Source organism: Lycorma delicatula, chromosome 1 (genome assembly GCF_047948215.1).
Source record: "Lycorma delicatula isolate Av1 chromosome 1, ASM4794821v1, whole genome shotgun sequence".
Classification (NCBI taxonomy): Eukaryota; Metazoa; Arthropoda; class Insecta; order Hemiptera; family Fulgoridae; genus Lycorma; species Lycorma delicatula.
Window position 1 is genome coordinate 395,119,239 of NC_134455.1, and position 24,683 is coordinate 395,143,921.

Below are 24,683 nucleotides of genomic sequence, written 5' to 3' on the forward strand. Positions count from 1 at the left end.
CAGATTAAAATCATGTATCGCATGTAAGGAAACAAAATTATATTTATCAGTGTAATCAATTTTGTACACCTAATAATAATATTCCGAGACGCCGACCGCTAGGGCAACCAGCCTGGAGGGCCTAGCTGCGGAGCTGTGCCGTAAGCAAGCCCTGTAGCTAGTTTATATATATATATGTAAGTGTGTGCGTGTATGTGTATGTTTTGTCTCCTCTCTAAAACACAAGAACAGCAATAGATGTCAAGAAACAAATTCTTTTATTTTTTGGTATTCATGACTAAAAAAGCTTGTCAATAAAAAAAAAAGAAAAAAGACCAGCTTCCTTATAAACTGAATTATATTTCTGTTTTTATCTTTCATGGTTAAAACTGTTTTTTTTCTTTTTTTGAGATGAAACCAGTTTACTTTGGTACATATTTTATTAGAGTGATTATTTTAGGTAGATTATTATTTCTATTAATCATAGAAAATGTATAATATCAAAGGTTTTATGTCAATTTTCATATAAAGATTTTTTAAAAAAATTAAACCGATTTCAAAAAGAAAAATGTCGCATAAAAAAGATGAAATAACATTTTTCTATTACGCCTTCGATATAATTTTTTTATTACTGCGCAGATAAAAATTTATTTTATTATTTTTGATTTTTATCAGTTCTGAATTGATAATTATTGCAAAGAAGTCATTGAAATTAAAATATCTCAACTTATATAACAGTGAAATTATAAATTTAACATTTTTATATTATTTCTGACGCGTCGTACCTGATAAAAATCTGAAGGTGAAGGTGTTTAAATTAAATATGTTTGTAAACTAATGAATTTATAGTTGTTGATTACGTTTATTTATTAAATTAAATGATTATTATTACTACAGAAATTTGCCATCAGCATAAATCACGGTTTTCTAGGTACAGAAAACAACCCTTTTCTTGTTGACCTTTACATCCAAACTGCTGTACTAAATGATAACAAGTTGACTAACTCTATTATAGTTATGTATTTATAACTCTAGAGTAATTAAACCAGACAATAGATAGTAGTTAGAAATTTTTTAACGTATAATGCAACAATATATGTACCCTTTTAATTGTAGAAGGAAAAGTGTTTTTAATTTAATTTATTTTATCTAGTGATCGATTCTGTTTTTAATAACTATTACATATACGTAGGTAACTGTTTCCGCCCAGGTACAGCGGGTGGAATCTCCTTATTGAAAATTGTTTATAAATTTTTAATCGAAAAATACAGAACAATTAGGGTAACTAGCCATGTATCAAAAATCTTAACTAGAATTCTGTACAAAACAATTGAGAGGAGAGTGGAAGAAGTATTAGGAGAAGACCGATTTGGTTTTCAGAAAAAGTATAGGGACAAAGGAAGCAATTTTAGGGCTCAGATTATTCGTAGAAGGAATATTAAAGAAAAACAAATCGACATACTTGGTACTTATAGACCTAGAAAAGGCATTCCATAACGAAAATTGGAATAAAATGTTCAGCATTTAAAAAAAATTAGGGTTCAATTATAGAGATAGAAGAACGATTGTTAACATTTACAGGAACTAAACAGCAAAAGTAATAATTGAAGCATGTAAGAATGAAGCCATAAGAAGAAAGGGAGTCCGACAAAGATATTTCCTATCCCGTTACTTTTTAATCTTTACATAGAATTAGCAGAAGGAACAATGAACGGCATAGATGAAGTCCTACGCAAGAACTATCGCATGAAAAACAAGAACAAAACAAAAGTAATGAAATGTAGTAGAAATAACAAAGATGGACCGCTGAATGTGAAAATAGGAGGAGAAAAGATTATGGAGGTTGAAGAATTTTGTTATGTGGGAAGTAGAATTACTAAAGATGGACGAAGCAGGAGCGATATAAAATGCCGAATAGCACAAACTAAACGAGCCTTCAGTAAGAAATATAATTTGTTTACATCAAAAATTAATTTAAATGTCAGGAAAAGATTTTTGAAAGTATATGTTTGGAGTGTCGCTTTATATGGAAGTGAAACTTGGACGATCGGAGTATCTGAGAAGAAAAGATTAGAAGCTTTTGAAATGCGGTGCTATAGGAGAATGTTAAAAATCAGACGGGTGGATAAAGTGACAAATGAAGAGGTATTGCGGCAAATAGATGAAGAAAGAAGCATTTGGAAAAATATAGTTAAAAGAAGAGACAGACTTATAAGCCACATACGAAGGCATCCTAGAATAGTCGCTTTAATATTGGAAGGACAGGTAGAAGGGAAAAATTGTGTAGGCAGGCCACGTTTGGAATATGTAAAACAAATTGTTAGGGATGTAGGATGTAGTGGGTATACTGAAATGAAACGACTGGCACTAGATAGGGAATCTTGGAGAGCTGCATCATACCAGTCAAATGACTGAAGACACAAAAAAAATACCAGTTAATGATGTTAAATTAAAATTTACATACGGAGTAATAATGCAAGTTGAAATATAAAGATGCTACGTATTGCTGATGATATATTAATTCTAGCTGAGAGTAAAAAACATTTAGAAGGAACAATGATCGGCATGAATGAAGTCCTACGCAAGAACTACCGCATGAAAATAAACAAGAACAAAACGAATGTAATGAAATGTAGTAAAAAAAGTGAAGATTGACGACCGAATGTAAAAGTAGGAAGAAATAAGATTACGGAGGTAGAAGAATTTTGTTATTTGGGAAGTAGAATTACTAAAGATGGACGAAGGAGAGCGATATAAAATAAATGGTGAATAGCACAGGCGAAACGATCCTTTAGTCAGAAATATAATTTTTTTACATCAAAATTCAAGTTAAACATCAGGAAAGTATTTTTGAAAGTATATGTTTGGAGTGTAGCTTTATATGAAAGTGAAACTTTAACGATTGGAGTACGTGAGATGAAATGATTAGAAGCTTTGCAGGTGCTATAGCAGAATGTTAAAAATCGGATGAGTGGATAAAATGACAAATTAAGAGGCGTTGAAGAAAGAAGCATTTGGAAAATTATAGTTAAAAGAAGAGACAGATACATAGGCCACATGTTAAGGTATCCTGGAATAGTTGCTTTAATATTGGAGGGACAGGTAGAAGGAAAAAATTGTGCGGGCAGGCAACGTTTGGAATATGTAAAACAAATTGTTAGGGATGTAGGATGTAGGATGTAGGGGTATACCAAAATGAAACGACTAGCACTAGATAGGGAATCTTGGAGAGCTGCATCAAACCAGTCAAATGGCTGAAGACAAAAAAAAATCGGAAAATCCCGATTCGTTAGTATATATTTCGTGGTGGTCAGGTGTATAGTTATTATATTATTATATATCGATATATATTCCAAATTTATATTAATAATATACTTTTTTATTTACAGGATTGTTTTTCTTTATAAAATAATGAACTATAAACCAAAAGTAGGCACCGGAATGTACCGATCACTAACGCAAAATCCCGATTCGTTAATAATCAATTCTAGAATTAAATTTCTAAGTTACCTTTCGTTATATCAATTTTCATCCTTCAAAAAAAAAAAATATTTACGCAAGAGGTAATCGATTTTGGAGACCTAATAATCCCATTCCGTGACACTACCCGCTCAGAGGGCCTAGTTACGGAAAGCGTGCCTAAGGAACGCTTTTGCAGCTAGTAATTAACTAATTTTCAAGAAACAAAAAACATTTTGTTTTTTACAATGTTTGAATTGTTATGAATAAAAATTCCACTATATACCACCATTATTTCAGTTAACGGATGGAGATGTATGCGACAGATTTCTCCGGATAATACAGCGGTACGTTTCCAGGAACTTTGGTTTGCTTGGAGTTTCTTCCACCAGTACCTCATATCGTAAGCGATATTTACTTTTCATTGGTTCCAGAGTTATAGACAAATGAAATTTTAATTAATGAAATATTTGGATCTTGCAAGAGGAACATATATCGGTTCGAATCAGAATTCATCACTTTTTTTTAACTTTTTTTTTTTTTTTAATTTTAATATATTTATTAGTTCTATTAAACTCATATTATAAAATAAATTTTAACAATATATAATAATTCAATAATAGAAATACAAAAAAAATCTGATATGGACTCCACATGACTTCCTTATACGCCTATTAAATTACATATACACATTTTTTTTAATTGAAAAATACATAAAATTTTATCGCATTAATAACTGTTTTTTGTTATTAAATTATTATTTATCGTAAACATTTTTTTTACAATCTGAGGTTAATTATTAATAAATTATAATTAAATTTAAAAAAAAGTTAAAAGAAAAAAGATAAAATGAAGTCGGATTCGATCCGATGTGCCGTCGTCGTGTAAGATCCAAATATTTCTTTTTTTTTTTTTGTCTTCAGTCATTTGACTGGTTTGATGCAGCTCTCCAAGATTCCCTATCTAGTGCTAGTCGTTTCATTTCAGTATACCCTCTACATCCTACATCCCTAAAAATTTGTTTTACATATTCCAAACGTGGCCTGCCTACACAATTTTTCCCTTCTACCTGTCCTTCCAAAATTAAAGCGACTATTCCAGGATGCCTTAGTATGTGGCCTATAAGTCTGTCTCTTCTTTTAAGTATATTTTTCCAAACGCTTCTTTCTTCATCTATTTGCCGCAATACCTCCTCATTTGTCACTTTATCCACCCATCTGATTTTTAACATTCTCCTGTAGCACCAAATTTCAAAAGCTTCTAACCTTTTCTTCTCAGATACTCCGATTGTTCAAGTTTCACTTCCATATAAAGCGACACTCCAAACATACACTTTCAAAAATCTTTTCCTGACATTTAAATTAATTTTTGATGTAAACAACTTATATTTCTTACTGAAGGCTCGTTTAGCTTGTGCTATTCGGCATTTTATATCGCTCCTGCTTCGTCCATCTTTAGTAATTTTACTTCCCAAATAACAAAATTCTTCTACCTCCATAATCTTTTCTCCTCCTATTTTCACATTCAGCGGTCCATCTTTGTTATTTCTACTACATTTCATTACTTTTGTTTTGTTCTTGTTTATTTTCATGCGATAGTTCTTGCGTAGGACTTCATCTATGCCGTTCATTGTTTCTTCTAAATCCTTTTTATTCTCGGCTAGAATTACTATATCATCAGCAAATCGTAGCATCTTTATCTTTTCACCTTGTACTGTTACTCCGAATCTAAATTGTTCTTTAACATCATCCAAATATTTCATTAATTAAAATTTCATTTGGCTATAATAATGAAAATGAGTACCAGTTATGATACATTGTTGAAAATCTCTCAATGAGAGCTTATTAATGCAGTTAAAAAAAAAGTAAAGTCAAATTTTTTTTGGATTTTGTGTTTTTTGGACACTTTTGGGTCAATCGATTACAATCAAAAAGGGAGGTGCACAACTAGATGTTATAACAATCCTAAATCCAAAATTTGAACATTCTACGGGTAATCGTTTTTGAGTTACTCCAGATATAAACGTACAGACATCACGTATGTACAGACAACACGCCAAAACTAGTAAAATGAATTCAGAGATGACCAAAATCGATATTTCCGTTGAAATCTGAAAACCGAAATTTTTCGTAATCACAATTCGTACAAGGAAGTAAAAATATGAAAATAAAATTAGAAGTTATTAGTAAAATTAAATTTATGTACTTTTCATTTTAATCCAAAATTTTTTACTATCGGATTTTAATAATTATTAAGAAATGAAAAATTTTAATAATTTTTAAATGAAAAAAAAAAAAAGTTAAAAAAATATATGAAGTCGGATTCGAACTGATGTGTGCATGGTTACGGATCCGGCACGTTTACACTTATACCACATATCTACTTGAGCGACGTGAAACAGAATTAATATACGATTATTGTATAAACTAATATAAAATGCTAATGAAATTTTTATTCCAATTTTTCTTTAGTATAATTGAATATTCCGTGTATGAAGACACGTAAACAGTGTACTGTTCATACACGTACTATGATTCAAATCGGTGTCCTGAAACCCGTGCTTTCCCCTTGTTAGCGACAGTAAGATGGATCTTAGGTACCTTAACTGATTTATCTTTTTATAGAAAAAGGTCACTATAATAATTTTCTTTCAGAATTAGAAAAATTTCTTTACGAAAAACAATGTTTTATAACATTAAACATGATCTAATTTTGACTAGTATCAGAATGACGTCTGTACATATGTACATATGTCTCTCGCATAACTCAAAAACGAATAGCCTTAAAAATTGGAATTTTGGATTTAGGACGTTGTAACATCTAGTTGTGCATCTCCCCTGCTGATTGCAATCGATCGGATCAAAAGTGTCTTAAAAAGCCCAAATTCCAAACAAATTTGGATTTTAGACTTTTTCTTTACTGCAGTAAAGAAGCCCTCATTGAAGGCTTTTCAACGATATATCATAAGTGATGATTATTTTCAATGGTTCCACAGTTAGTAAATGGAAATTACTAATGAAATTTTAATTAATGAAATATGTGGATGTTCCAAGGGGAAGGTTCATCGGCTGAAATCAAACTTCATTTCTGTTATTTTTTTTTCTAATTTAAATATATTAATTTATTAATAATTATTAACTTCTCATTGTAAGAAAAAGTTTTACAATAAATAATAATTCAATAGTAACAAAAAATAAATAAAAATGAAAAAAAAATATATGTAATTTAATAGGCGTAAAGGAAGTCATGCGGTGTCCACATCAGGTTTTTTTTGTATTATAATAATAATAATAATAAAAATGGAATAACGAAACAGAATAAACTTTTAATTACACTTTTGTTTTTAAATCTAATTTAAAATATCCATGATTTCTAAAACTTGCGGAAATACTCGTGTCTTAACTTTTTTTTTTACTAATATCATTTCACGTAACATTCAGAAAAAAAAAATATAAAAATGAAAATATGAGTGACAAAATTTCTGATTAATTACTTTTTACAGCGTTTCCTGTTGGATCCAATTTTCAGTAACAAAAGAGGCTTAGCTTTTGTTAAAAAAAAAAGATACGCCCAACGGCTGTATCAACTTATTACTGTGCTACTCCAAGTTCGTTATGTATTTTTAAACAATTATTTACATTGTAGTCATGTAATATTCTAATAATAAATTCTTTGTTCAATTTTTCTGAAACATATATATTTCATAAATACTTTTTTTTTTTTACATATTAAAAGATAACTTTATTTTATTTTTTAATAAAACGAACGATTGTTGTGTATTTTTTCTTTACCAATAGTTTAAGAATTGTGTTTGTTTATATGTTATATATTCTTTCGTAATAGATGAATAAACATCAATAAACGGTTTTTTCATTTGTTGATATTTTATTTAAAAGGAGATTTTCAAGGCGCACTTAAATATATTTCACTCATCTAGTATGAACCTGGCCATATAGTAACAATATTAAAAAATATACTATCAAAATTAATGGGAGTCCAAGGCCACGGTTAAAGTTTTCTCTAAAATAACAAAACCGAAAAAATGGATCAAATAGAATAGCTGGAAGCAGGATAATTAATGAAATATATATTAATTCTGCACTTTATCACACTCAAGAATATGGTACAAGGTTTTAAAGTACTTTTTTTTGGCCTTCAATCATTTGACTGGTTTGTTGCAGCTCTCCAAGATTCCCTATTTAGTGCTAGTCGTTTCATTTCAGTATTCCCTCTACATCCTACATCCCTAACAATTTGTTTTACATATTCCAAACGTGGCCTGCCTACACAATTTTTCCCTTCTACCTGTCCTTCCAATATTAAAGCGACTATTACAGGATGCCTTAGTATGTGGCCTATAAATCTGTCTCTTCTTTTAACTATATTTTTCCAAAAGCTTCTTTCTTCAACACCTCTTAATTTGTCACTTTATCCGCCCATCTGATTTTTAACATTCTCCTATAGCATCACATTTCAAAAGCTTCTAACCTTTTCTTCTCAGATACTCCGATCGTCCAAGTTTCACTTCCATATAAAGCGACACTCCAAACATATACTTTAAAAAATCTTTTCCTGACATTTAAATTAATTTTTGATGTAAACAAATTATATTTCTTACTGAAGGCTCGTTTAGCTTGTGCTATTCGGCATTTTATATCGCTCCTGCTTCGTCCATCTTTAGTAATTCAACTTCCCAAATAACAAAATTCGTCTACCTCCATAATCTTTTCTTCTCCTATTTTCACATTCAGTGGTCCATCTTTGTTATTTCTACTACATTTCATTACTTTTGTTTTATTCTTGTTTATTTTCATGCGATAGTTCTTGCGTAGGAGTTCATCTATGCCGTTCATTGTTTCTTCTAAATCCTTTTTACTCTCGGCTAGAATTACTACATCATCAGCAAATCGTAGCATCTTTATCTTTTCACCTTGTACTGTTACTCCGAATCTAAATTGTTCTTTAACATCATTAACTGCTATTTCTATGTAAAGATTAAAAAGTAACGGAGATAGGGAACACACTTGTCGGACTCCCTTTCTTATTACGGCTTCTTTTTTATGTTCTTCTTTTAAGTACATTGTGCATAAAAACCGTATTCGATTTAACCGAATAAATATTTTTCACTATTATTTGATAATAAATTAATCTGAAAATTGCTCGGAGTGCGAGGTGGAAGAGACCCCCTCAACATGTATTCTTTCTGTGCCCGCGGATAGAGCGTAAAGAGATGTTCGGCAACCTGAGATGTGAGCACACGTTTCACCCTGAAGATACCCTGCGAGTCGTACTAGAAGGTGAGGCACAGTGGAAAGATTCGTCAAGGCGGTCGTGAGGAAGCTGCATTTATATGAGGAGTCCCGCAGAGGAGAATGGGGGCGGGCAGGTTCTCAGCCGAGTACCTAGGGAATCCCCCGTGGGTGATATGAGGCCGGGGACACTCTGCTCATTTGTCTGATGGTGGCCACTGGTATGTGGTGTTTTTATAAGCAGTCCCAGGAAGGGGGGAAGCCAAGGATGGTTGTTCAGTCGGTAGAGCGCAGGTATACATACGCCCTTGGTTATAACTGGCGGAACCTGTTAACGAGTCCGACACTGCTTAGGCGCTCGTAAATGGTTCCTCCACCTCTTAAGATAACTTAATAAAATAATCGCTTAAAAACATTATAATCCAACGGTGCTTAATTTAAATTTCTATGTACACAGAAACAAATGCGTAGTTATGTTCTTACTAATTACCTTCACTTTCGCCCTTCCGGCGTGTTTTTGAATAGATTTGGCGATCAAATAGCCCTTGTTTTCCGCCATCTTCTGATCGCTAATAAAAAAAAAGAAGCAACTAAACCGCTTTCGTATTCCTTCCACCGATTGAACTAGAAAAGGAAACGAATGTTCCATACTCACGCTGAGTAAAAAAAATTCCTTCCACCAACACGCCAGGGTTAGCACTGTCGGAACGACAGTGCTGTCTCTCTTCCTCGCAGCCTCACGTCCAGCTTCCTATGCGCGCATACGCACAGCTAAACACCACGCCGATGGAACTGTGAAGCGCACAATTCCGTAAAAAGATTTTTGTATCTTTTTCATAAACTGGGGGATGTCTACAGACATTACGATTATATATTGTACAAGTATAAATGCAATTAAAAAATAAATATTAACCTAAATATAAATATTTGTAAAGTAAATTTGTATTTTAAAGTTAACTAGTTTCCATCGCTTAGTATAAAAATCATAAATTTTTGTATTGTTGATAATTTCGTTTTTGTGTCAGTTACAGAAACTAATATGCCAAGATTTGCAGAACCTATCCCAAACGTTACAGTTACAGTCGGTAGAGATGCACTTCTTGCGTGTGTTGTAGAAAATCTTCGAGGTTACAAGGTAAAGTAAAAAAGATTATCCTTTCTAATACGTATTAATTCGATTTTTAAAATAGTCGATTACTGAGGTTATGAAAGGTTAACCGTTTATATTAATTAATATAAACAAATAAGTTATTTTTTGTACAAATATTGATTTCGGGATTAGCGGTTTCTACGTTATCATTATCTGAGATTCGCAACATTATTTACTTAGTTGATGTATAAAGGAATGTGTCTTTATAAATTTTTATTGTATAAATATTGGTTACTTAATATTATTTAAATAACGTTACAAGTTGTCGTTACCGTCATACGGTTACCTGCACTTAGGCAGGTCCTTTGCACCATATCCGTTTATATTCTTTTTTATTTCCAGGAAAACTTTAAAGATATTTAACTTTTAATTGTTATTTATTAAATATTATATTACTGTCTACATATGTACACACACACACACACACACACACACATATACACGAGGAGTGTTTTTAAAACAATGTTAGTTTTGAAATAAAAACAAAAGAGAAAAATACGAACAAATTGTAGAGTTTTTCCATGTTTGTCGATTAATATCTTCGGTATCCGTTGGGCACACATTTTTTTATGGCTTTTTTTTTTTTTTTTTTTTGTTTTCAGTCACTTGACTGGTTTGATGCAGCTCTCCAAGATTCCCTATCTAGTGCTAGTCGTTTCATTTCAGTATACCCTCTACATCCTACATCCCTAACAATTTGTTTTACATATTCCAAACGTGGCCTGCCTACACAATTTTTCCCTTTTACCTGTCCTTCCAATATTAAAGCGACTATTCCAGGATGCCTTAGTATGTGGCCTATAAGTCTGTCTCTTCTTTTAACTATATTTTTTCAAATGCTTCTTTCTTCATCTATTTGCCGCAATACCTCCTCATTTGTCACTTTATCCACCCATCTGATTTTTAACATTCTCCTATAGCACCGCATTTCAAAAGCTTCTAACCTTTTCTTCTCAGATACTCCGATCGTCCAAGTTTCACTTCCATATAAAGCGACACTCCAAACATACACTTTCAAAAATCTTTTCCTGACATTTAAATTTTTTTTTGATGTAAACAACTTATATTTCTTACTGAAGGCTCGTTTAGCTTGTGCTATTCGGCATTTTATATCGCTCCTGCTTCGTCCATCTTTAGTAATTCTACTTCCCAAATAACAAAATTCTTCTACCTCCATAATCTTTTTTCCTCCTATTTTCACATTCAGTGGTCCATCTTTGTTATTTCTACTACATTTCATTACTTTTGTTTTGTTCTTGTTTATTTTCATGCGATAGTTCTTGCGTAGGACTTCATTTTTATGGCTATAAAAACTTATTATCCGGTTTTCCAATTTGTCAGTCAAAACTTGCTAAATCAAAGATTAAAGATCCGAGACAATTGTGACACGATAAAGGGCAATTTTCTATAGTATTTTTGCCAACGTTTTCAGTCAAATCATTCAGTACACTGACGGCCGGTCCCTACGTTCTTTATCGTGAACGTTTGTTGCCGCATCTCATAATAAACGGCATCACCCTCGTACTTTAACTTCAGTTATAATATTCGGCCCGTAACCTTCCCAAATTTGCCTTTGAATTTCAGTCGCGGAATTGGTTTTTACCATCAGAGATCGGATAACTTCTAGTATTTCACATTTAGCGGGATTAAAAATTGTAGCGCCTGTTATAAATGGATGAATACACACAATTACAAAAGAAAAATGTCAAAATTGCTGTTGCCAATAGCAAACTGTTGATTGAAATCACTTTTTCTTTTTAAGCACCCCTATGGTAAGCGGTCCCCGCCGTTAAGCAAACGCAGTTCCCATAGGCATGCCCTGGCAGCAGATTACCACCCCCTAGCTTGGTCCTTCTAGTAGGGCTTCTCCCAACAGGGTCCCCACGGTATCGACAGAGACCACAGACATCCCTCTTCTGGCATGCCCATGACCCCCTCCCCAGCAGGGCTACCCTCACCATCCTATCCTATAATGGGCAACATGTCCTCTACATGTCCCCATTACCCCTCGCGACCCATCTCGTTACCTCGAGGGTTCCCAGTGCTTCATCGAGCAGCGCCGACCCACCTTCCTCTTACATGTCAGGTGGACCTGCACCCTCTCCACAGTAGGGCTGCTTCCCTGGCCCTAAACGTCGCCACGCTTCGTCCCCATGCCTTGACCACTGCTTCTTCTTTCCCTCCCTTTTACGCAGTGGACCGGGCTTTTTTCCCCCCAGGGCGTGACTTGTAACCCCCCGTTACAAGTCAACGTCGATTGGGTGGAAGCAACTCGTTTAAATCTACCTTATATCTAGCTTAATTCTAATCACACATAATAGTGCAGCTCGCAGGCCGCCTAAATGATTGAAATCACTAATCTACACAAACCGCACTATTATTTACGTACAATATTTTCTACAAACATGGCGTTTAGAGGGTGCAAATTCAAAACGGACCTTACTCTAAAAATACTCTATATTCGAGGAATATTTTTAAAGCAGTGGCTCGTAGCTAAAAATTAAAATTAGTGAAGGTGCTGCTTCAGAAAATGCTTTTCTGGGCCTTTTCAAGGTTATAATTAAATGAAAAAATGAATCAAATACAATAGCTGGAAGCAGGATAGTAATGTAATCCTACACTTTATCACATCCAAGAATACATTGTGTACATTGTGCTTAAAGCCGTATTCGGTTTAACCGAATAAATAATAAAATGTCAATACAGATAATATTTTTTTGTATTATTAGAGAATAACTTAATAAAATAACTGCTTAAAAACACTTAATCCAACGGTACTTATTGTAAATTTCTGTACACAGAAACAAATACCTAATTAGTTTTTACTAATTACCTTCTCTTTTGCCCTTCCAGGGTGTATTTGGGGATAGATTTGGCAATCAAAGAACCCTTGCTTTCTACCATCTACTGATCGCTACTGAAAAAAAAACAACTAAACCGCTTTCATATTCCTTCCGACGACTAAACTAGAAAAGGGAACGAACAAGGAACGTTCCATACACACGCGGAGTAAAAAATAACTACCTTCCACCAGCACACCAGATTTGGCACTCCAAGAGCGTCAGTACTCTCTCTCTCCCTCGCAGCATCGCGTGCAGCTTCCTATGTACACATGCACATATCAACCAAATACCACGCCGTTAGAACTGTGAATCGCACAGTTCCTTACAAAGATTTTTGTATATTTTTATTAAAGTAGGAATGACTACTGAAATTAGATTTAAGGGTTATATATTGTACAAGTATAAAGAAAGGATTAAAAGAAAAAAGGACTCATATTAAATTTTATCGATAATATAAAATCGAAATAAGGAGTGCTGCAGTTCCAAAGTGCATATATGCAAGGCGTCACTGATATTTAAAATAAGATCCGTATATTATATATATTGTAAAAAAAAGCTGGAATATAGTTATTAGATGTTTAAATTTGTTCCGGAAGTTGAAACGTTATTAGTTAAATTAATTGCTTCGAGAACATTCTACATGACGTCAGCATCCCGAGGGTATATAGAACTCGGCGGTTGCCAGCAGCAAGTCTATTCAGAGATTCTCTCTCTTTCTCTTGACTTAAGATACATAATTCGATTTGCATTTTAGCTAGTCAGTCGGTCAAATAGCTATAGTCGTCAGGGATAGGAAACATCCCAACCCCGTAGGGGAAGCCATCCGCCTAGTGACGTGAATGTCTCGTAATTCGAAGCAAAATAACACAACATACCACCAAACATGTTGATCGCAACAACGAAATTTAGTTCTACCTAGTTCCTTACTCACAGGGATAGGAAACAGCAAGGATATCCGAGGCTGTCCAAGTATCGTCCACCTACATTATTCCATCATCGTTCCCGACAGATTGCAATCGATGGCTATCAGCCTGACACGAGTTTTATCGATACAGATAAATATTGTTTTAATATTATCAAAAATTCCATTTCACAAATTTAATGTCATCTTGACTTTTCGAAGAAAAGTGTGTTATTACTTTCTCACATTGTTGGAGTGGGAAGAAAATGAATTTCCTTTACTTTTGGCGTTTAAAGAAGTACGACAATATCATTTACTTTTAAAAGTAATTTCCTTATATCCTTATATACAGTATATATATATATATATATATATATATATTTACTTTAAGACGTATTCATAAAGTAAAGGCCGTCGGGTTATATTATTAACGGGTCAGAACACAGTTTCACGTATGCAGAGCCATCTATCGGCTATTTACAAAGCCACTGCAGTTATTTTTTTGATTTGGTAGTCGTTTGCCTGCCGGTGAATGCAGATCGCAATGTTCGCGATAATCGTTTCTCCCGCCAGTTGTGAAGTGCGCGCTGTGAATCGACTTTTATGTGCAAAAAGATCTTCAACTGTTGAAATTCACCGGGAGTTGTGCCTAGTGTATGGATGTACAATAATGAGTGAAAGAAAGGTTAGACAATAGTGCCGAGATTTTAAAATTGGCCGCAAAAGAGTGCCCGATGAAGATCGGAGTGACAGGCTCAGTCATATTTAGGCCGATAAAATCGTTGAACAAGTGAATTGAAAACTCCGATGTGATCGGTGGTTGATGATTAGTTGCGCTCTGGCTTATAAATTTCCGCATGTTGGACGCACCTCTATCTACAGGATTATCACAGAAAAGCTTGAATATCACAAATTATATGCAAGGTGAGTATCGAAAATGCTCACCGACCAACACAAAGAGCAAAGAATATGAAATGGACGAGCGTTTTTGTACCGCTATCGACAGGATGGAGATGATTTGTTTTCCCACATTGTTACGGGTCAGAAGACGTGGATATCCTACTCCGATGCAGAATCAAAACAACTGTCGATGCAGTGGCGCCATTCAAAATCACCAAAACCAAAAAGTTTAAGCGATCTCCGTATTCGAACCCAAAAATTTTGGCTACCGTTTTTTGGAACAAAAAGGGCGTCATTTTGGTTGATTTTATGGAACGTGGATCAACAATTACAGTTGACGTGTAATACGAAACGCTCACCAAACTGGGACGTGCGATCCAAATGGACAACGCGGGAAACTGTCGTCCGGTGTAATTCTCCTTCACGACATCGTGCGTCCTCACACCGCTACCATAACCAGGAAGAAGGCTCAAGAATTTCGTTGGGAACTTTTTGACCATCCTCCACATAGTCCCGACCTTGCACTTAACGACTATTTCCTCTTCTTGCATTTGAAAAACTGTTTAATGAACAACGGTTTGAAAACGACGAGGAACGCAAGACTGCCGTTGTCAACTGGTTCAATTCCCAGGCGGTGAACTTCTATGCAGAGGAGGTTAAAGGAACTGGTGCAGCGTTACGAAATATGCTTAGAACTGAATGATCATTATGTGGAAAAGTACATATGTAGTAAACTAAAATTGTAAGTAAAAATCTTTTCTCACGAGTTAATTTTATTTAATAACCAAACAGCTCTTACTTTATGAATATACCTCGTATTTATATATATATATATATATATATTATATCATTCCATCAGTGAAGAAAGCAAGCGATCTTTCCTTGATTGTCTAAATTCTTTAATAGGAGAAAAAAAAACAAAATCAAACGGCTTCTAACTAGTGAGTATGAAGAGTGTGGGATAAAATAAAATTTCAACTTCAGAAGAGAATCGATGATTGTAAGCAATGTCAATCGATAATCGATGGGATCGATTTAATCTTATCACATTTAAACATATAGGCCGAGCATTATCGTATTGAAGAATTATTCAGTTATTTTTAATATACATACGTATCCTATGAGGTATTTTGACGTCTCTATGTATCTTTTTGGATCAAATCATCTACCTCTTTTCTGTGCTTCTCATAAATCACAGAAACCGGTTGACCATTATGAGATTCATTTTTAATATTCACTGTACTAGTTTTCATGGACGAAATTTTATCTTCCTGGCGGGTAGCGTACAGGCACTGTACAACAGCAGCACCCCTTATTTCCACTTGACATTATCGATAACATTTAATACAGGGCGTTTCATAATGTTTTTAGGAGTTACAAAAATTCAGTACAAAAAAGTATTTCACCTACCTAAATGAAAGTTGTACAGGGTGATGCAGGGACTCAAACAGTTTTTGTTAAAATCTATAAATGTTCTATATGTGCTCCTCTAGTGATTCGGCACACATCAACACGAAAGTCTAGCTCTTGCCAAACTCGTTCTAACATGTCATTTTCGATAAAGTCGATTGCATTGATTATGCGATCCTTTAGCTCAGCAATATCATGCGGTATTGGTGGGTTATCTTTCACGTAACCCTAGAGAAAGAAATCACATGGCGTGAGGTTTGGTGACCTTGGTGGCCGCAGCATAATGTGTTGGTCTTCTTCAGACGCACTTCCTATCCAGCGTCGAGATAATGTTTTGTTACGGTTCTGTCGAACCTCGTTATGAAAATGGGCAGAACAACCATCTTTCTCGAAAATGAAGTCTTTGAGTAGGTGACGCATAAGCCATAATTGTAAAATATCCAGATATATTATGCCGGTTATTGTCGTTTCCATAAAAAAGAACGGCCCATACACTGCCTCACGAGAGATCGCACAAAAAACGTTTACTTTCGAAGAATTCCGAATGAGTTCCACATACGCGTGTGGGTTTTCAGTTCCCCTAACTCGCACGTTATGACGATTTACTTTGCCGCTAATGTGGAAAGTAGCTTCATCGCTGAAAATTATCTTGTTTAGAAAACCTTCATCTAACAAAATCTTTTCCTGTAACTGTAAACAAAAATCAAGCCTACGTGTTTTACCTCCATCAGAAAGACTCTGGATTTATTGAAGACGGTACGATTTGCATAATAAACGTTTACGGAGAACTCTCCGCACTGTTTTCGGAATTCCTAATTCTCTGCCTGCAGCCGCAGTCGATTTTGACGGGCTGCGAATGAAACTTGCACGCACACGTTCGACATCGACTTGTGAGGTTGATGGACGACCGGTTGATTTTCGCTTGCACAAGGGACCGGTTTCACTGAATTGTTTATGCCGTGCACGAATTGAATTGTCACTTGGTGGCTCCTTATGAAATTTCAACTGAAACGCACGTTGCATAGAAATTACTGACTTTGACGAGTGAAATTCTAACCCACAAAACGACTTCTCGCTTCCCGTGGCAGCCATTTTCTCTATTGTTGACGCCTAGCGAGCAAATGGTATACTAACTCCCTAGTATATGTGGAAAAAACGATTTGAAGTACTCTTTCGTACAGTACTTGTTTTACTCTTATGAGTGAAATAGTTTTTCGTTAATGAATTTTCGAAACTCCGAAGAACATTACGAAACGTCCTGTATATGTAAGCCTATGAATAAGATTTGTGCCTTGATCAAATTCATGAAAATTTAGATATTTTGTAGTAATGTATCTAATAAAGTTGTGTATGTAAACATTTGATAAAGATTGGTGGAGTCGTTCTTGATTTACGCACAACTGTTCCAAAAAAAAAATGAAAATTTTCTATCCCGAAAATCTTCAAAATGCTAAATCAATCAATGTCACTGAAATTTACATATGCTATAGTGGTGTATCTCAAACGCTGTGCTAGTGGTGTAGTGATGTTAATCATGTAAGTTTTGCATGTGAAAATTTGATGAAGATTGGATAAGTCGTTTTTCAGTTAAGCTCAATTTAAGATCGACAACAGACAACATAACTTCAATTTGAGGTAATGTTGATTGAGATGTATTTTTTATTCGCGTTTATGCAGTTAATCAAATTAGTGAAAGAGTTGAAATTGATACTCGTGTGTAAGATCTACCGGTTAATCGAACATATGTATTACGTTGTTCTCTGAAAATCAGTGCGTTTGTAATTTTAAAACAAAGAGGCCTACGGAAACCAAAAGTTCACCCTTTAAATGATTTTTCGCCGGTAAGAATCCGCAGAACTGGACGGCACAGCGAAATCAACGAACTATGTTTACAGTTCTAAACATGACCTAATATAAAAGTATAATGAAATTGGAGAAAATAAAGTAAACATGAAAATATTATATTTCAGTTCAATTAGATTTGTAATAAAAAACACTTTCAAAAAATAACTCAAATTTTGTTAGAAAACGATTTTTTCTTTCATTTGATGAATCGCGGGTCTCGAATAAATCACTTTTCCCCAAAAAGGTGGCTTTACATATCGTACCGCTAGGTAGCAGTACGTGATAGTACTAGGAAGCATAAAAGAAATTTAAAAGAAAATATACTACAACTTGTTTTAATAATAAATCCTCTTATGTAAATGAAAGTACGGAAAATGAAATTTTTTTTTAATTCTCATCGTTTCATTAAAAAAAAATAAAGGTATTAGTTTACAAGAGATTATAGCTGCTAATAAAATACAAAAAAAACATGAATACTGTAGGAGAGTGTTATAAATGTGGCACCAAAGATTTATTACGTAAAACAGAAATAAATTCGATCGATAAAATTTTTATTCTACAATTAAAACTAATCCTATTTGAACTAATCCAAGGAGAAATACAAAGAAAGTTCATTTAACAATAATATAAAAAGTGTGTCCATTGATACGATAAAAAAACTAGGGTTACCCATACAAAGTAATAAGTGCAATATTATATCTCGGATCTTCGATTCTTGAAGGTCAATATACTAGTTTTATTAACAAAGAAAAATACGGTATGAAGTGAATGATATGATTATCGACAAAAAAAAATTGGCCGAGAAATTAAAAAAATGTATATTTGTCTGTTCTAAAAAGGCAATAAGTTTTAATAATAAATCCATAAGATAATAATCAGTAATTCATAAAATAAAATAAAAGAATCTAATGAAACGCAGTGATATCCAAAAAAAATTACGATGAAATTTTAAGCCGTCTCGTAATAGTAATAGTGACAGGTAAGAGTCTCGCTGATATCATTTCTTCCGCTCAAAAAACTGTTTGTAATATAAATAAAACTGTTTTAAAACTTGTTTAAAAACAAAAGAGCTTATGATCCACTTAAATTAATAAACAATGCCATCTTTGAAGAAACAACAAAAAAAATCAAATTAACTAATAATTTAAAAGAACTGACATCCCAACTGAAAGAAATAGCTGAAGAACTAGCCCCTATAAACCCAAGAAAAAAACAAAATGAATGTAATGAAATGCAGTAGAAATAATGAAGATTGACCACTGAATGTAAAAGCAGAAAGAAAAAGATTACGAAGGTAGAAGAATTTTGTTATTTGGGAAGTAGAATTACTAAAGATGGACGAAGCAGAACGATATAAAAGAAATGGTGAATAGCACAGGCGAAACGAGCCTTCACTCAGAAATATAATTTTTTACATCAAAATTCAAGTTAAACATCAGGAAAAGATTTTTGAAAGTATACGTTTGGAGCGTCGCTTTATATAGAAGTGAAACTTGGACGATCGGAGTATCTGAGTAGAAAAGATTTGAAGTTTTTGAAATGCGGTGCTATAGGAAAATCTTAAAAATCAGACGGGTGGATAAAGTGACAAATGAAGAGGTGTTGCGGCAAGTCGATGAAGCAAGAAGCATTTGGAAAAATATATTTAAAAGAAGAGAGGCCACATACTAAGGTATCCTGGAATAGTCGCTTTAATATTGGAGGGACAGGTAGAAGGGATAAATTGTGCTGGCAGGCAACGTTTGGAATATGTAAAACAAATTGTTAGGGATGTCGGGGGTATACCGAAATGAAATGACTGGCACTAGATAGGAAATCTTAGAGAAATACATCAAACCAGTCAAATGACTTAAGACAAAAAAAGATTTGTGTACCGTTCAGTTTCGTTCTATCTTATCATTTAGTTATCATATATTCTTAGAGTGGTGCTACGCAATTTGCTTTTGCCTCAAAATTTTTTATGAAAGAATGACACTATGGAGGATGCATACACAAAATTTGACAAACAGTTTCATTTTGGACACCTCGGATCTTGTATTAATTTATTTAATATAATATTTTCATAAGGTTATTTAATTTCCAAAAGTTTTCTTTTTCTGAATCAACCTCTTTTTATAAAACTGCAATTATACTTTTAAATGATATTCTTCTTATTTTTTTTCATTTCTAATTTGAATAACTTTTCGTAATCTTATACCATCAAAAATTAAAAAGTTTTATAATGGTATAATTGTTTTTTTTTTTTATTCTTTTGCATTAGATTTCAAACTGTATACAGCATTTTGTTTTTAAATGAGATGTAAATGTCAATTTTGCTTGGTGAATATAAAGATGATAGAAATAGTGGTAGATAAGGGTGAGCTTGTAGTGGTTGGTGGATGGCTTGGTGCATAGTTAATGGTGTGGCGAGGTTCACAGGTCTGGGTTGCTGACAGAGGAGTGCGCAGTGGATTCCTTGTTATTGAAATTGATCGTATTAGGCAGAGAATACTGACGGGAGGAGGTGAAGGCAGCAAGTCCCGCCGCGCGGTGCTTTTTCGTGAGAAGAATCCACGTTCTTATTAGGACAGTAGGACGTGCAATGCCTAGCGATTGTTCAGATAAAATGCTTACGCAATGATATGGACCTTCTTCATAACACAAACTAGGTGTTAGATGTAGTAGATAAGCAATGAAACAAATCAAAGAATTTTACTAAGCTTATAACGACTGAAAACTCAATTTTTTTAATCTAATCGAACAACAATTATGATACGGCAACTTGTTATTATTATTTATTCAATTTTAAACCCGTAATGACAAAGATAAATTTAACTCTGTCGATTTTAAATGTGGAACCAATTTTAAAATTTTTATTAAGCTACAATTTCTGTTAAGAGCCAACGGGAATTAGATTCGGTTTTCCATCGCTGGAGAATTGTAAATAGAAGCTTACTAAACGTGAAATTTTTTTACTCGTAAAATCATTTTTTTTTTAAGAAATATTAAAACGACATCTTAATTATTTAGGTATTAGTTTTCAAATTTATTGTTTATTCTTGTGTATCCAGTAGATCTGTACATTCATAAAAGGAAAAACATAAAATGAGCACTGTTACGTTTTCCCCTCCTCTTGCCGTCGTGTACTGAAACCTATCGGTGGATGATTACCCACAGCAAACTATCTTCACCAGATCATCACGCAACTCTACGTCACAAGCTGCTTCCTCGAACACTGTACCTAGCGTCTTATACCGATCTGCACTCACACCTGACCCAAGGCGGTCGTGTCCGGATGGACTCCCTCTTGTTCTTGTTCGGATGAACATTATTTTAAGTTTTATTTAGTTTACGTTTGCCATCTTTAAAGTTAAGTTATAAGTTACAAGTGTTATGTTACAAAATTATTTTAAATCGCCAAGACGGCGTACAATTAAACAAACTTTCAGTAAACAACAAGGTGTTGTCTTCATTCATCACCTATGAACACATACAGTCTACCCTCGCTCTAAAATCTACCGCAACCCTGTTGACCAACGGCGTACCGTCGACGTCGCAACAAACAGTTATATGCAAATTACGAAGGTCATCCGATAATTAAAAGGTCAAATTACTAAAAAAAAAAATTATTATTGATTTAATGACAATGATACTAATGCATTTTTAAAAGTAATCCCCGATTAAGTACGGTTTACTGGCATTTCTGTCACCACCACACCATTCGGTCACTCTACAGCATAAAACTGAATGTCCATGCCACGAAAGGCTACCTCAAACCGGTTTAAGCGACCGATATCGTATTTAGCACCTAGAGTTAACCTACTATCGTGAACAGTATAAGCTTTCTAAATACACCGTTAGTTTTGTGTGTCCAGCCGTTCACTTATCGTATATTAAACTAAACTGGGTGCAGGCATCACTGGCGCGAGTGGTAGCGTCTCGGCCTTTCATCCGAAGGCCCCGGGTTCGAACCCCGATCAGGCATAGCATTTTCACGCACGCTACAAATCATTCATATCATCTTCTGGACGATGGTCTCGGAGGTTAAAAAAAATTGGGTAGGCGCACCCTGTCTTAACTATAATATATGAGTATCATAAATATAACATTTATCGTCTCAATTAAGGGAAGCGATTCGCTGCCACGCCTAGGACACTGAATACCAGCAATACGTGTCTACCATTTATAGCGCTTAGAGCTGTTGACCGATGGCCGAACGTTCCTCGAAGGTAGCCTCCTACAGCAGATCAAGGAAAAGATTCCTACCGATGAATTTTCTTTTTTTGACGCAACCGCATCAAGGAACTCCCATACTATCCGACAATGAGGCGGGGCACATTGACTCGCCGTTTATAAGTGGCCAATTTTCCACTTGACCTCTAAGTTCCAGGTCGGTTCGATTTCTGCTCCTTCCCGCAAGAGCGGGGCAGTCAAACATCATATATTCATTTGACTGGATTTCTCCGCAGACGCACAGCTCATCAGTTGCTAGGCGAAACCTGAACAGATATTGTCTCAAATTAACGTGATTTGTGAGCTCCTGGGCTTCCGTTGCCCTTAAAAACGAATTTGAGGCGTATTTATACTAGGATCGTCCCTTAGTAATGGGGTTCTATTTTTTCTGCCGTGCTTTGATCGTGAGGATCTGCAGCCTCTTCCGAAGGCGGAGGATGGGCAACTGTTCGACATTTAGAATAGGTGTATTGTGGTCACCGTTCCGCTCCGGTATTGGCCCGGCTCGAAACCGCATCCCAAATATCCCGGACTCCCGACCTCTTCGCAATTTCCACATAGCCACCCGAACTTTCACCCCTAAATCAATTGGGAGGACCTTTCCCAATATGGTGATAGCGTCGTAGGAGGTTGTTTTAAAAACACCAGAAATTTTTTGATTTTATATCGATCTTCTCAGAACCTGTATGTGTTGAGGTAATCGAGATAATTATGGATAATGGAGTAGTAGTTCGATACATCCATAAAAATTTCAGAAATCGATTTGTTTGTCCCTTCGAATAAAATCTTTAATAAGATTTTATAAATCGTCAGTCGAAACTTCCACCCGTCTTCCGCTATGTTGAAAATCAGTGATGCTTTCTCTTTCCGATTTAAATTATTCGACGCATTTCTAAAAATTTGAACACTCATCGCACTTTTAATCACAAAATTTTAAATCCACGAATGAATTTCAGTCGGTTTTACACGTTCAGAAAAAAAAAACCTTAGCAGACCACTTTATTCTTTCACGGTACGCTTTCATGTGAAGTCGAAATTTTTAAATAAATAAAAGATGTTATAATAATGGAAATTCTTTTGAAACAGATGTTTTTCTATATAAGGGGTGCCAATTTCAACGTTTGACAGCTAATTCTATTTCAAGAAATAAATTTTATTCTGTTGTCGTTTATCTTTTTAATTGTTGAAACATCCTCGTCTATAAAACGAATTACTTTGTATATTCTTGCGCTTTAACAATTCATATAATTATATTTTTACGTTTTGAAAATTTTAGTCGGTGTAACCTAAATAAATAGCATTTAATTTTATTCAAAACATTCCAAACTAATTAAATATAATTTTTTTGTCTTTAGTCATTTGACTGGTTCGATGCAGCTCTCCAAGATTCCCTATCTAGTGGGAGTCATTAGTCATTTCATGCAGGTATACTCCTTATAATTCTATACAATTTCCCCTTTAGAAAAAGTAATAAATCGTTAATTAATTTATTTATTTAAATTGAAATAAAGATATTGTTTAAAAGTTAATTTCTAATTTCTTGTACGAAGTAAAGGAAGTATTGTGACGGGGAAAAATTTCGGTTTTCAGATTTCAACGGAAATATCAATTTTGACCATCCCTGACTTCATGTTGACCCGGTTTCAGTGTAATGTCTGTACGTACGTATGTACTTATTTAGCATAACTCAAAACGATTAGCCGTAGGTTATTGAAATTTTGGGTTTAGGACTGTTGTAACATCTAGTCGTGCACCTCCCACTTTGATTGCAATCGATTGAACCAAAAGCATCCAAAAAAAGCCCAAAATCGAAAAAACAAGGATTTTGGAATTTTTCTTAACTGCAGTAATAAGCCCTATTGAGAGATTTTCAACGATATACCATAAGAAGTACTTATATTCAATGGTTCCAGACTTATAGCCAAACAATATTTTAATTAATGAATATTTGGGAAGGCACGTCAGTTCGAATCAGATTCCATCTTCTACTTTTTAACCTATTTTTTTTTATAAATATGTTGATGTATTAATAATTATTATTTTGTGATTGTAAAAAAATCTTTACAAAAATAATTATACAATAATAACAATAAAAAGATAATATGAAAAAAAGTTATTAGTGAAATAAAACTTTATGTTCTTTTAAAAATGTGTGTATGTAATTTAATAAGCATTATTATATATATGTATATGTAATAGATTGGTGAAACATATAATTAAATAATATTAATTGAAAATTATAATTTAGAATCCTATTATTTTTGGATTTCTAGTTTAATTTTATTTTATTAATCTGAAATTTCTGTTTAATTTTATCTACGTTAAGTTAACTAGAGAGTAACTGAAAAATAGACGCTTACAAGAACAATATATACCCTGAGGCATACATGCCCGATCTTTAACAAATTGCAAAAAATTCTTATCTTTTAATTCATTACTCCTGTAACATTGTTGGATAATATTCTTCCTAAGTCAGAGTTGAACGTCATTTCGTTTACTTGTTGCCAATCATTTATCGTTCTTTGGTTTGATGTAATTCTTCTGATCTTAATTCTGTACACGTTCTCTAGTTTTCAAATTTTTTCCTCTTTATATTCATCATCCTCCTTCTTTTAATCTTTTCTTGGTCTTTTTATTTTTCTACGTCTTTCTATTTATCATCTCTTTTTAATATTTTTATTCTTCTTTATTTGCACCATTTTCTTCCTGTTTATTATTTTTTGTAATTTTTTTGT

At 33.9% G+C, this 24,683-nt stretch overlaps 1 protein-coding gene across 1 annotated transcript in view; it reads left to right on the plus strand.

Annotated features, from left to right (window-relative positions):
• LOC142318475 (lachesin-like) overlaps window positions 1–24,683 on the plus strand; it is a 903,759-nt gene that overhangs the window by 673,347 nt on the left and 205,729 nt on the right. The window contains exon 6 of the mRNA XM_075355059.1: window positions 9,713–9,822. Within this exon, the coding sequence (XP_075211174.1) occupies window positions 9,727–9,822 (96 nt within the window). The 5' untranslated portion in view covers window positions 9,713–9,726. The remainder of the gene's footprint in view (window positions 1–9,712; window positions 9,823–24,683) is intronic.